The sequence below is a fragment of the Eremomyces bilateralis genome (genome assembly GCF_010015585.1).
Source record: "Eremomyces bilateralis CBS 781.70 unplaced genomic scaffold P152scaffold_34, whole genome shotgun sequence".
Lineage (NCBI taxonomy): Eukaryota > Fungi > Ascomycota > Dothideomycetes > Eremomycetales > Eremomycetaceae > Eremomyces > Eremomyces bilateralis.
This window is the reverse complement of record NW_022985100.1, coordinates 1,558-15,795: the sequence shown is the minus strand read 5'-3', so window position 1 is coordinate 15,795 and position 14,238 is coordinate 1,558. Positions and strand designations below refer to the sequence as shown.

The 14,238-nt window shown below is 49.1% G+C and overlaps 3 protein-coding genes across 3 annotated transcripts; 1 reads left to right on the top strand and 2 right to left on the bottom strand.

Moving 5' to 3' along the window:
• Positions 1-290: 290 nt before the first annotated feature.
• P152DRAFT_405263 (uncharacterized protein) lies at positions 291-832 on the bottom strand (the record flags this gene model as incomplete). Its single annotated transcript, XM_033676808.1, has 2 exons — positions 291-360; positions 408-832. Coding segments are annotated over 2 exons (495 nt in total), but the record flags the coding sequence as incomplete, so codon positions are not given.
• Positions 833-2,686: 1,854 nt separating this feature from the next.
• On the bottom strand, positions 2,687-3,037 carry P152DRAFT_497491 (uncharacterized protein; the record flags this gene model as incomplete). Its single annotated transcript, XM_033682269.1, has 1 exon — positions 2,687-3,037. One exon carries the CDS (start codon positions 3,035-3,037, stop codon positions 2,687-2,689), a length of 351 nt encoding a protein of 116 aa, XP_033530151.1.
• A 1,011-nt stretch (positions 3,038-4,048) lies between these two features.
• Positions 4,049-5,270, top strand: P152DRAFT_462386 (uncharacterized protein). Its single transcript, XM_033680332.1, has 2 exons — positions 4,049-4,423; positions 4,502-5,270. The coding sequence occupies exons 1-2, from the start codon at positions 4,120-4,122 to the stop codon at positions 5,062-5,064; spliced, it is 867 nt and encodes a 288-aa protein (XP_033530150.1). The 5' UTR covers positions 4,049-4,119; the 3' UTR covers positions 5,065-5,270.
• Positions 5,271-14,238: the final 8,968 nt, after the last annotated feature.

The following is a 14,238-nucleotide window of genomic DNA, read 5'->3' as shown; positions in this document are numbered from 1 at the left end:
TTGTCATCTGAGTTTGGATCATCAGTCTCGCTTGGTGGTTCTGTCACCTCGCGAAATGCTGAATGGATCCATGGTTCAAGAGGCGGAAGTTTCTGGGCCCTGGGCGACTTGCGAAATGTTGCATGCATCCATGGTTCAAGAGATGGCTGTTGCTGGTCCCTGGAAACGACGTAGGAGAGAAGACGGTGGTCAAAGATAGGAGTATCGTGATTGGCGACATGCTTCCTATCCAGAGCTATCGAGGGGCATGGCAAAGTCTTCAATTCGTATTTGGTGATGCCCCGGTTTCGACACAAGAAAACGACTTGATCTGCCTCGAATATGAAGCAGTGACTGGAAAGGATGAATTCCTGATATGTCCTAGAAGCATGTAAGTAGCCATTTAGAGGGTTGAAACAGTGACGTACCATCCTCTTTGTTGATATTTGGAACACTGGAACCTCTTCAATGGGTCACTTTTGATCTGAATGTATGAAAATCGACCAACGTCGACGCCGTATGGCGCTTCCTTTCGGACCTCGGAAATCCCGTGGAGACCTTCATCGCCGCTTTGGCCTACCGCCGCAACAATTGTGAAGACTGCGCCCGAGTAGATTTGGTCCATCGCAGCAATTTGCTGATGCTTAACAGTCGCATCGGTTTCCACACAATACCTGTCAACCCAAAGAAACTGAAGTCCCATTTTCAATATAACTGTTATTGCATCCTCGACAACTTTAGGAAGCAGTTCAGGCAACCCATATGGCACAACTGCTCGAGATGCACCAGGGTCGGACTTTTGCTGCGGTTCGCCCCCTATTGACTCTGTCAGTCGTGATTCAGATGGCTTCATAAAGAAGTTGCTGTAGCGCATATGACACTTACAAACGTAACTTAATGCAGCAAATCTGCTGGACCAGTCCCCTTCTATTACCTTGCGAGAATGGCAATCGATTAGATTGAGCGGCACGGTTGCCCTGCGATTCATGTCATCCAGGATTTGCCGTGCATTTGCCTCGGGGAAACATTCGTCACACTCCTGTAACCATTCGAGAAGAAGTTGAAAGTTTACAACCTTATCGCTCATCCTCATAAACCCGTAGGTTTCGTCCGCTTCGCTCATTCGAGACCAATCTACGAAGACCCCCACCAGGCTTTCAGCTGAGCTCTCACCATATTCTTTTTCCCGATATTGAACGGCATCAGACCTGAAGCCTAGCATGCATGCCAAATCATCCATTTCTAAATTCACAAGTAGCTCTGCATCGTCCCGTAAGGTTAGCCAGGGTGATAAGACCACCGGCGTGGATGTCCAGGTGGTCTTCCGAAATAACCAACAAAGCGGACAGCGAGACGTGCTTCTTTTTCGGAGCCAGGAATAAAACACTGTTTCCTCATCGGAATATCTCGAGCGTCTTCGCAGGAAGTTGGCATGAGCTGCCGCACATAGAGTGCACAGTTTGGCCATTTCCGTGTTCGATAAAATGTGCAGAAGCTTTGAGTTGGCACCCACTCTTGACTCTGTTCTCTGTGTATGAAATATATGGAATACAGAATCGAAACAACTTAGTTTATAGAACTGTGCGACTGAAGCCTTGTACTTAAGGTAGCTGACACGCTTCACCTACAGTAGTGTGGCTTGGACATAGTCGCCTGAGTAGGCAGTGCAACTGACTTACAATTTGAAGGAAGGGTATTTGAGGGAATGGAAGCTATTGCTGAAGTCCTAATAACTTGCAAAACATTAACTTGAATATCAAATAAGGGAGATGCTGCATCTACATCCCTAAAACACTACATCTACATCCCAATCCGCCCTGTAGCTACATCCCAGCCACGTGACCTAGGAATACTGTGCTCTGATTAGTCTACTTCGAAAATCACTACAGCGCGGGCACCCCCACCACCTATTCCGGGCACCCTTACAACATATTCTGGGCATCCCCCATCACCTGTTTTAGGCACCTCCACTACCTATTCTAGGCCCTGCTATCACCCATTTTGGATACCGTTTATTACTCCCGGCTCCCGTTTTGGGCACAGGCGCTAGAACGGGTGGTTGGGAGTGCCCGAAAACGGATGATAGAGGGTGCCTAAAATGGGTGACGATGGGGGTCTAAAGTCGGTGGGGGGAGTGCCTAAAATAGGTGGTGGAGGTGTCCAACAAGGGTGGTAGGGGTGCCCAAAACGGGTGGTAAGGGTGCCTAGAATGGGTGGTACAGGTGCCCGCGCTATAGGAACTTTCGATATAGATCAATTAGAGCACAGTATTCCTAGGCCACGTGGCTGGGATGTAGTTGCAGGGCAGGTTGGGATGTAGATGCAGTATCTCCCTTGCCGTATACGGCGGCGGTAGCGTAGATCCGATCAGCGATGGTGGTTTGGACGATGTAGAGGGGCCATTGTGATAACAATGAGGAGCAGAGAACCTGCCAGCGAGCGTTATTATCGGGTCCATCGATGGAGCAGAAAAAAACCTGCCGCAGGTTTGCCTAATTGGGCGAAATACGAGGTGGCGGTCCGTTGACCGGGAACGGGCCTACCCTGAGGCGCGCCGGATCTAGATGTGCGAACACGGAATCCCCACGCGCGTCTCAGGAGACTTGCCCAATCAAAGGCTGCTACGTCCTGCTCGAAGAGCTCTCTATAGACCTTACTGATCTCCCGATGCGTCATCATTGCCATTGTCCAAATTCCATCCTGTGGGTCACGCAGAGGCGCGGAAGGCAGTGTTGGCCACTGCATCGAACCACTTCTGAGGACTCTTCTGACATAGGAGGATGAAGTCTTCCTGTGTGAGGGTGTCTTGGATTGGCTCCACGTCCACGCTCAGGTAGTAAGGCGGGCTGTCTTCAGACCTCGAGTAGTCAGGGGGAGGCGGTGGTTCTTCGTAGATTTGCACTCCCGACGTGTCATTGGTATGTTCGTCTAGGATAGGCAGGAGAGCAAATCTTTCATTCTTCTTCAGCGAGGGGTACTGTACCCCCGCGGCCATCGATTGCGTCTTAGCTCTGGACGGGACATGGGGTTGTCGCATGAACGCCCTTGGCTTGCTCATTTCGGGTTGAGCAGTGTGCTTTGAGTGGTTTGTTGGGTGCCACCAGCCGCAGTGGCGTAGTCGACGTCGGATTGGTCCGACATCATTCGTATTCGGTTCTTTCTTGATGGATGGCTATTGGTTACCAGGAACGTATGAAGTTCGGGTATTGGTTGTAACGTCGATCGGAGCTTCCGGATTAACGTCGATCGGAGCTTCCGGATAAACGTCGGCTAGCGATACAACGAATCGATTCGAGATATATTCCGGATGAAGATTTGTCTGGATCTCCACAGGGAAGATAGATGAATAGTGTCACGGATTGATACTGGATGATGTAAAATCAAGGTAGTAACGTAACAAGTTAGATTCATCTATGAAGAGGGAAGAATCTACGTCTACGTCAACAGGAGGTTGTAAAGTCTACAAGTGATGAAGTGGTAAGTCCCGTGACCCAAATCTGGTGACTTGTGTGCATGGTGGAAGTCCACTCCATCACAATAAGAATATTGACTTTTAAGATTGGAATATTCTTATAATTCTTATAACGAGCAATATACTAGGTTTTTGACGAAAATCTGGCGAAACCTATTCCTGTAACCCGATATTCCTATATACCCGTATTCTTATAACGAGGTCTAACTGTATTTAAGTAGAAAAAGCCACCTACCAGCGCTATTATCGAACCTGCCGGCCTTCAGGTAGACAAGGCCTTAGTGGTCACTGTGCGACTCTTGACGTAACCCGATTGGTGGTTCAAATACCACAAGTAGAGTCAGGATTATAACATAGGCAAACTGGTGTATCCTGTGACAAGGTAAGTCTAGTGTAACATGATTGGTTGTTCAGTATGAAGTAGGGTAATCTAAAACCAACAAATATGATCGTAACACTTGCAGCTTGACCAAAACTGAAATATGTCGTATAACGGTTAAGAGGCTACGCGAGGTTGCACAAGCAAGTTAAGCACTATTTAAGGAGGGTGTTCCGCCTTCTCTTCCTCATTTCCTTCTTCTTTATCTTTCGTTTGGTCTGATATTAGCTAGCCAATATAAACTGTGATTATTCAGTTCTCCCTGGTTAGTACTATAATAACCAACAGAATGTTTAAACCTCTAAATATCCTCCTGCGCCTCTTATCGATATCACCCTTTGTGGTTATCACATCTGTGAATGGAGAATGTTTTGGCGCCAATGGACAACCCCGCGACCCTATCAACATGCAGCCTTGCGACCCTTCGGCAAAGTACAGTGCATGCTGTGCAACGGCCCAGATCGGACCTGATGTATGCCGTACAACTGGCCTCTGTCAACCTATACGCTATACCTATCCAGGTCTGGTTTTTCAGAATGGGTGTACCGATCCTACAGGCAAATCTCCAGAGTGTCCAAGCTTCTGTAATCCTGGTAAGAGAACACCAATCAATTAAGGTGCATCATCCGCACTAAGTTAGCCAAAGTGTGATATTAACAACTAAACCATAGTTGCACCTGTGTTTGGGAAAAGAGCCATGGGATACGCTATTGAGCCATGTAAACGAGGAGTTTGGTGCTGCAGAGACCCTAGCGATAAAGAAAGCTGTTGCCAAAACCGTTCACTCCTTATAACGGATGGAGACATCGGCCGGCTTTTCTTAAGCGAAATAAAAACTATTGGAAACGCGGGAAACAATACCTACCCTACTTCTGACAGTACTTCCAACTCAAGCCCGGCACCTAGTGGAGGTTCATACGCACCGGAAAAGTGTAGCAACACTGCTACACTGGGCGTAGGTATCAGTCTCGGAATTGGATTAGCAATAGCTCTAGGAGCAATCGCTCGTATGGCCTGGCAACAAGCGGTAGATAAGAGGAAATTGGAAAAGCAAAAGAGAGGTTTGACGCCTATAAGTCAACACCTACCAGTACACGAGCTGGGAATAATAGGGCCTCAAGCTACTAAGCTTGGACAGAGGATAAGAGGCCCTCAACCTGCTGAGCTTGAGGCCAGGGATGGTTGTGAAGACATAGATGTGAACACACAGATACCCAACGAGCAGGCTGGCTAATCGAGGCTGTGCCTGGAGGAACGTATGTGCCTGGAGGAACGAAGTGCCGTAAGGTCTTCGGGCCCCATATAACCCACTGACCGACTCCCATGGTTAGGGCTGTTCCCGATTGGCGGATTTCCCGATTTTGCAGGTACGATATCGGCACGGATCCGATATCGTCAACCTTTCGGGTTTGCGGATACGATTCACCGATTCATATCGGCAACCTTTCTATTACACGGATATTTTATCCGTTAAATTTTGTCAATATCGGCGAAATCGGTAAATCGGTAAACTACTTCATTAGGACTAGCTTCAAAGTGATTTATAAAGATTTGGCTGGTGAGATATTTCCTCCCGTATTGTGGGGTTTTCATCCCTGAGAGATTTTTCCTCCCCGCTAGTAATGGTGGAAATTAATCGCTCAACTGGGCCTAGCGCGTAATTTCCTTCGTCTTCGCCTAGGGACAAATATCAATTAGTTATCAGTGTTCAATCTATTCCTTCTCTCATAGACCTTAGCATGGAGGATATCGCCCCTCCTCCAGATGGTCTTCACGTATCCTATGAAGAAGCCTACAACGCTCTCAAGATCCATGGTATGCAGCATGGTTACGGCTTTATACTCAAACGGAGCAAACCTCAAGATTCTGTTATAAAGACGCGATATTACTATCACTGTGATCGATCCGGAAACTATCAGTCAAGAGCAAGGATTATAAGCACAAGCACATGCACAATAGGGTGTAATTTTAAGCTTGTCATATTCAAGTATAAAAATGACGACCAGTGGAAGCTAGATGTGCTACACAAGCATCACAACCACCCCCGATCACTTAACCCTAGTGCGCATAATGTCTATCGCAGGCGTACATCAGTACAGAAAGACATAATTGAATCAATGAAACATGCCGGGGTGCGGCCGATGCAGATAATGGCTGCTATTTAAAAGGAGGACCCGGAAACGCTAGTCTCTGCCACCGATATCCGCAGCGAGAGGAAGGCAATTAGAGAGAAGCACTTGAATGGGAGGAGTCCGATTGAGACATTACTAGATGACTTATCTACGCCGGAATGGGTCTTTACTGTTAAGAAGGACGCGGATAATCACGTACAAGGTCTCTTCTTTGCCCACCAGAAGCAGATCGAGCTACTGCTTGCGAATCCCGATATCCTATTGATAGACTGTACGTACCGAACCAACCAGTACAAACTCCCACTGTTGCACATACTCGGCTGCACCAATCTGCAGACCTTCTTCTCTGCAGGGTTCTGCTTCCTCCACAGCGAGAAAGAAGAAGATTACCATTGGGCGATCTCGAACTTCCTCCTCAAGACCGGGACACCGTAGCCACGCGTGTTCATTAGCGATCAAGAGGATGCGGTGAACTGGCAGCTCGCACTCTGTTTCCAGGTGTTCCACAACTCCTGTGCGTATGGCATATCAATAAGAATGTGCAAACAAAGGCTCAAAAGACCTGGCGAGACGCTGATGGCGCGACAAAAGAGGAGAAGCAAAGAATCACCGACCAACGGGGTCAATTTATGAAACGTTGGAGTCAGGTATGCTCCTCGCTAATGGCCTCTTATAAGTCTTTCATAGAACTAACTAGAGCAGCTTGTCTACGCAAAAGGACTACTTACGTTTGAGTTGAAGTGGGACGAGTTACTTAAAGACTATGCTGACCAGCCAGAGCTTTGCCAATACTTACGCAAAAATCAGTGGAACCCACGCACTGAGTGGGCAGCTGCTTGGACGTCTCAGTATCGACACTACAATACCATTACAACCTCTCCTGTTGAAGGAATATATAAGGTATTAAAGGACTACCTTATGACTTCAAGAGGCGACTTGCTGCGTGTTGTTAGAAGGATTGAGCAGATGGTTAAGAGTCAATACAACAAGTATAAGAAAAAGATTGCTTCTTCTAAACACAGCGTTAAATTCGAGCATAGACTAGAGTCAATGCCGTTACTACCTCCTGGCATTCATGACATTCTTACGCCACCGGCAATCGAACGCATTAGACAACAGGATCTGCTGCGCCAGAAGGAGCAGACGCAACGTCGCAGCGGACATCCCTGTTCTGGCCTCTTTGATGCCATAAACGGTCTTCCATGTCATCATACGCTATGAGATATGATGAATTCTGGATCGACGTTACGACTAAACGACTACGACGATCATTGGCGCTATCAACGTAAGCAAGGACTGTTAATGAGTCTCTCTCCAAGGCCATATTAATCTATCCTAGAGCCGCTTCCTGCTCAAACAAGAGGTGCACCGAGGAAGAACGAGGCATCAACTCGTCGAGATCCATTAGCTTTTGAACGACGTATGCCACCTTCTATCCCTCAATTTCAGCCTCCTCCCCAACCCTAGGGTCAAACACTTGCTGAGGTCTTACGACACGTAAACACCTCTGTCGCCGTGTCAATTCCTACATCTGCACTAGCTACGAATGCTATAACTCGTCGAGATCCATAAGATTTTGAACGACGTGCACCGGCTTCTCTTCCTCGATTTCAACCTCCTCCTTAATCTCAGGGTCAAACACTTGCTGAGGTCTTACGACACCTAAACACCTCTGTCGCCGTGTTAATTCCTACATCTACACTAGTTACGAACACTATAACTACTTCTATATCTGTGTCGATCCCTGCACCTGCTCCTATACCTTCCCCTACTCTATCTTATTCATCTTCACCTGTCTCTATTACAGTGTCTGTTACTGTGGCTCGATCCCCTCTATAGACTGCTTGGCAATGTTACGGCACGGTAGCTGGATGCACACAACATACACGTAGCCAAAGATATTCTAGATTAAGCTAAAGAAGAGAACAACAAAGGGAAGCTTTCTTGTTTACATCGGAGAGGTTGGACTCTGATTTACCCTTAACCTAATCAGGCTTAGGCTCTCAGCCTGAGCCAACCAAGGGTTTCAACCCATAACAGAAATGGTGATATAGAAGTATTAAATATCAACTGTCAGAGATCAGAATGTCTCTGACTCTCTGTTTTTCGGGGTCCTCCGGTTTCCTATCCGTGACCCCATATTCCTAAATATGGCTCTCCGCCCAACTAATTCGTTAGGCCTAGTCCCGTATCTCGATTCGTCAGATTTTGGTGGAAATGAGGAGGGAAGTGAGGCTGGAGACAGTGATATGGAGGAGAGCTTTGCGACTGCAGATGAGGAGATTAGCGATGAGATCGACCAAGATATAGAGGACTTACCTGACTCCTTCTTCAACGACTTCCTAAATACGATACAGGAGGACTATATCAATCTTTCCGCCCCACCGGTCCAGCCTGATCAAGGCTGAAAGGATATCGACGATGCCTACCAATATCTCCTCCAATACACGCGTGATCGGCGTTTCGGTATCCGTAAAGGTAAGACCTTTACCGATAAGTACTGGGATGAGAAGAATCGTGCCTGGTTCGAGTGCGATCGGTCCGGAAAGCCTCTCAAAATCCCGTCCTTATTCCGCAAGACTGGAAGCTCGAAAACCGGCTGTGGATGGGCGGTTAAGACCAAACTCGACCGTGATACGCGGCGTTGGGTTATTCATACCGTGGTTTTAGGGCATAACCATAACGTTGTCTCCTCGGCATCAGCTCACCGCAGCCACTTCAAATTGACTGTGGAACAGAAGCAGGAAATTGACAAGATGACAATGGCTGGATGTACGCCAAAACAGATCTATAACGCCATCCAATCCGGCACAGATTTGATCAGGAGAGATATATATAATCGACGCGACTTTTTGAAGCTCCACCGTTTGAAAGGACAGTCCTATATTCAAGCACTTCTACGGGAACTTAGCACGCGAACCGACCTAATCACCAGCCACCAATATGACCCAGAAACGAGGCGGATCACTCACCTTTTCTTCGCTCACCGGCGGTCCTTGGAAGTACTCCAAAACCACCATGATGTCTTGATCTTAGATTGTACGTACAAGACTAAGGCCTTGTCTACCTCGAAGCCGGCAGGTTCGATAATAGCGCTGGCAGGTGGCTTTGTCTACTTAAATAGTGGCAGATTCGTAGCAGATTCATGGCAGGTTCGATATTAGCGCCAGAATGGGTGTATGTCTACTTTTTAGTGGTGAAAACCTGCCGGCAGGTCCACATCCCGAAATGTGGCTTTTTTAGCGCACCGCCACCTCGTATTTCGCCCAATTAGGCAAACCTGCGGCAGGTTTTTTTCTGCTCCATCGATGGACCCGATAATAACGCTCGCTGGCAGGTTCTCTGCTCCTCATTGTTATCACAATGGCACTGCCACCACCCATTCTAGGCACCCCCACCACCCGTTCTGGGCACCCCTACTCCCCTTGTTGGGCACCTCCCCCACCTATTTTAGGCACACTCCCCCCCACTAACTTTAGACCCCCATCATCACCCATTTTAGGCACCCTCTATCATCCGTTTTCGGGCACTCCCAACCACCCTTTCTAGCACCTGTGCCCAAAACGGAGGCGGGAGTAATAAACGGTATCCAAAATGGGTGATTGTAGGGCCTAAAATAGGTGGTGGAGGTGCCCAAAACAGGTAATGGGGGATGCCTAGAATATGTTGTAGGGGTGCCCGGAATAGGTGGTGGGGTGCCCGCGCTGTAGGGATTTTCGAAATAGACTAATCAGAGCACAGTATTCCTAGGTCACGTGGCTAGTATGTAGTTACAGGGTGGATGGGTAAGAGAGAAGAGAGGTCAGTTTGGAATTTGAAGCTATTAAGCGAAGTCACACATCGTGACTTGGCAACATGACTATACACAGTAGGAACCTGTAGCTTCTGAACCTGCCAGTGGGTAGACATTGGCCGTTCTGGCAGATTTCTAAAAATAGGCCAGTGGTGCATAAAGGCAACCTTTCTGCCCCAAATCATCACGAGCGCAGCTAGCACGTGATCTCTCCCATCCTAGAGTATAGCATCACCCCCCGTAGGATTATTAATCAAGGTATTCCTAATCATGGGGAGGAAACACGGAAATAGTTGAATCGCTCAAAAACAGCATCTTCGCGACGAGTGCATACTTCCTAATTAGGAAATCAAATGATCCCCTTTTCTCATCTGATCGTCTGATCGTACAGTGATGTTTTGATCCTGATCTCGCGCCACATAACTACCTTGCTTACAGCATTCACTCTCCGCCTTCCGGAAATCCTCCGCATCCACGCCACCCAGCTATGAACTCCGTCCTAACAGTGCCGCCTGCGAAGAAAGCGGAATTGAGGATGACGATCCGACTGCCCGTCGGATATCCTACACTATGTCAACACCGCGCGATTGATTCAAATAATGTAAACAAACCTCTGCCGTGATATGCTGGTTCTCCCTCCTCTGCGCATCCTCCTTCCGGAACTTCATCGTCTCGCTCTCCGTGCGAGGGTTCAAATCCTGCAAGTCGAATGGAGCCTCAAACATGATCCCTCTAAGGCTTTTCACACGGGAGACTGCCACATAGGTCAGGCCAGGCGCGAACTCCCGCTCCGAAATGTCCAGCACAGCCCGTTCTAGAGTCATTCCCTGCGACTTATGCGTTGTGATGGCATAGGCGATGGTCAACGGGAACTGTGAACGTGAGCAGGAAGTATTCTCGATATAGAACTCGCGGCGTGATAGGAGGATTGGGACCAAGCCAATGCCGCCTACGTCCAACGTCGGTCCATCATACCGATCGAATTGAACGAGGAGTACGGAAGGAGGATCCTTATGGATATCAGCACCAGCCTGCCAGCTAATATCACGCACTGTTCCCATCGCACCGTTCACCAGGCCTCGTTCGGTCCAGAGATTCTCTGTCAACATAATACGGGTTCCCAACGCCATCGGAATCTCCGAATGGAGGTTTCCTGCCTCATTAGTCGGAACTTTTTCTGCCTTCGCCCCTCCTTCGTGAATAGCTCGACATATCATAACAGGAGAACGGAGATCGCGTAAACGACAGTAGTTATACACGGCGACCGGCGCTTTCTTACCAAAGATACGGAGAGTGTCCCCAAACGATGCTACCTCCTCAGACGGAAGCATGGCCTGTACTCGTGTACTAAGCAGTGTCCAGTCGTCACGAGTTGCGGAGCCTATCCGCAGGTGATCGAGAGCCTGGCGGAACTGAATCGACTCAACGTCATTACCCTGCTGCCGCACGACTTCATCAAGTTTGATCGTTCGCTCGAATTGGTAGTAGATACTACGCCCATGCCGTTCATCTAGATTTAGATGACTCTTCTGGTTATAAAGAGCAGTTGCCAAGACCGGAGGAAGCTGGAAGAAGTCGCCACAGAGGAGAATACAGAGACCACCGAAAGACTTGTCTACGCCAGGAAAGATCTCGCGGCAACGACGGTCAATATGGGAGAGCTGGCGAAGGCCGATCATAGATTTTTCATCGATAATCAGGTACCGTATACCCCGGAAGGTGGCCTGAGCGGCTTGAAGAGCAGCCGGCCGGAGGGGATCGAGAGAATTGATATTCTGGACAGGAAGACGGAAAAGAGTATGTAGTGTCGACGCGGAGAGACTGTGAGCTGCGACGCCCGTAGGCGCAGCACGAAGAACAGGGTTCGGTAATCTATGCCGTGAAGCTGCCTCCTGGAGATGCGAGGAGATCAGCTGAATAACAAAAGACTTCCCTGTACCCGCCTCGCCATCAACGTTAATCAGAAGCTGAGGCCCAGGAGTGCCTGTCGCAATAACGTGTGCGAAGTGGGTCGTCAGGATATCGTATGTTATACGTTGTTTAGCGTTCAGCTTTTCAACGGTATCAGGTGCGAAGGGAACAGCTTCATGAATATAGGGATACTGGGCCTTTGCAGTGGCCCACCACTCCTTCGTAATCTCATACTTCCCGACATGGGACGCCCAATCGTACTCACGGTCAAGAGGTCGTTGACCAAGGGCATCTGGGTCCTCTAGAACGGTTCTATCGCGACCAGGCAGTTGACCGGCGAGCTCATCCCAGCTCCCTTGCTGATCCTCCTCCTCATTGGCGCCTTCTTCAAACTCATCCTCGTCCGCAAGAACAATAGGGTCGTAATGATCCACCGGATGGTTATGCTGACCATTCACGCAAGACGCGGAATACACCTCAGAATACGACGCAAAAAGCAGACCATCAAGCTCGGGCCGGAGGAGATCATCCATACGGCGGAAGGGGTGATGTAGCATCAGTTTAACGCGACACCAGTCTTCGCGGGTATCGCCGACCGATGAATATCGGGGGAAGTAATTTAACGCCCGCTCCTTCCCTTCTCCTCTCTTCCGAATTGAGTTAACCCGTGCGAATTCATAGCAACGTAGAAACTCAAGATAGGAAATGTCGTTAAACGCTTCAGGTCTTTGCTTATACTTTTGAAGAGGGGAGAGGCCGCTCTGGATAGTCCCATCGTCCTGGATTTCAATTCCTTGGGGCTGCTCCACCTCCGGGCGACAATCGACGGAAATCACCACGCGTGAAGAGACTTGGAGGGGGAGATCAAGAAGAATATGGGAAACCTCCTGGGCTGACCAATCCCGCTCACCAATTAGACGATTCATAATCTTCGTGGTCAGCGAAAGGAATGGCCGGCGCGTATGTTCGGGAACGATCGTTAGGAGATGTTTTAGGATATCGTGGAAGGTGGCCGTCTTCTTCTCTGGTTTTGAGCAGTACTTTCCAAGATACGCTAATACTGCTCGACTCCCTGTACAGGGCGTGATATCGATATTCGCAAGCCAGGCTGTGATAAGGGCAGGGTTGCTGTGATTTAACCGATCATCGTTCCGGATACCGCGAAAGTTAAAGAACCTAGGGTTGCCTTCATCCTTCGTAACCACAGGCACATCCCGGATCCGCCATGGGGCGTAGAAACGACACTCCTTCCGGTCAGTGCGTTTATTCGTACGGAGGCAGTACGCATCACTGCAGTGGTGCCTCTGTACACGGTTGATGATAGCCGAGTAATGGGCCAGTATATTCTCCTGGGTGTGGGGACTTAGCGCGATAGCACTCCGCTCATCCTCTGGTCGCACCCGACGGGAAGGTTCGGGGTTTAACGCCGTGATGTGACCGCCCCAGAACTGCGCAAATTTCTCAAGGGCGGCAGGGAGATCCTCCGTAGGGATACGATCAAGCTCGCTGTTAGGGCAGGCACGGTCTAGCCAGAGGAGGAAATGTGAGTGCGACGAGCCGCGACCCTGCCACTCGTATCGGCCCCATTGATCGCGGATGTTAAACTTAGGATCTACTAAATTCTTGTAGAGAGCCTCACGGCGCCGATGAAAGAGGAAGGCGGCGATATGGGGATAGTCTCGGAGGTTCCGGCGTGAGATTGAGATCCGCTCCGCTGGAGATCCATTACGCCACTCCTCATATTGAGGTAAATGACGCTGTAGATCATCCCAGTGGTAATCGGCGGCCGACAGCGTTAAAAAGATGTCGGGAGACCCAAACCATTGCACGGTAGCTTCAAGCTGCTTACCACGCCCAATCCAATAGGGCCGCGTGCCGCGTAGACTCCCTGAAAAACGGATAATAGAGTTCAGAAGGGCCTGGGCTTCAGGAGAGTCATCCGCAAAAGCAGCACGGAGTTCCTCAAGAGATAGATCATTATGCTCAGGACGTTGACGAACGAAGTAAGATGCACGGGTACTGACCTGTTTCCGGAAAAGAGTGTTAAAAAGGACATACCGTAGGCGCGGATGTTTCGCAAAGCGACCATCGTGGAACCTCATCAGATGCTTAATATATTCACGATACTCTACCTTACGGAGACGGGGATGAACGAAGTCCCCAATACCGCAGGGGAAGCAGCTTGGGAACGCCAGGCTTAGAAGAGCCTGAGAGTGGTTAAACTCAGATAGAGGAGTCAATCTAAACTCAGGCATCGTCAGATGCTCACGTCGACGTTCATGAGCATCATCGACATGCTGCCGAAGTTGCTCCATCTCCGTCTGGGGTTGGAGGAGATCCGGGACTACGGCGACGTAATCTACCTCGTCTCCCGTATCGTCATCGCCGCCTCCTAGCTCTTCTTCCTCAATAGTCTGGACGCCGACCTCTTCCATAATACTATCATCAATAGGAAGATGCTGCACGCGGCTAGGGTCGACGACGACATCGCGATATCCGGGGTGGTAAACCTTTAGATGGGTTAGCAACTGCTCACGACAGATATCTAGGGGGGTGAACCTTGAGATGGGTT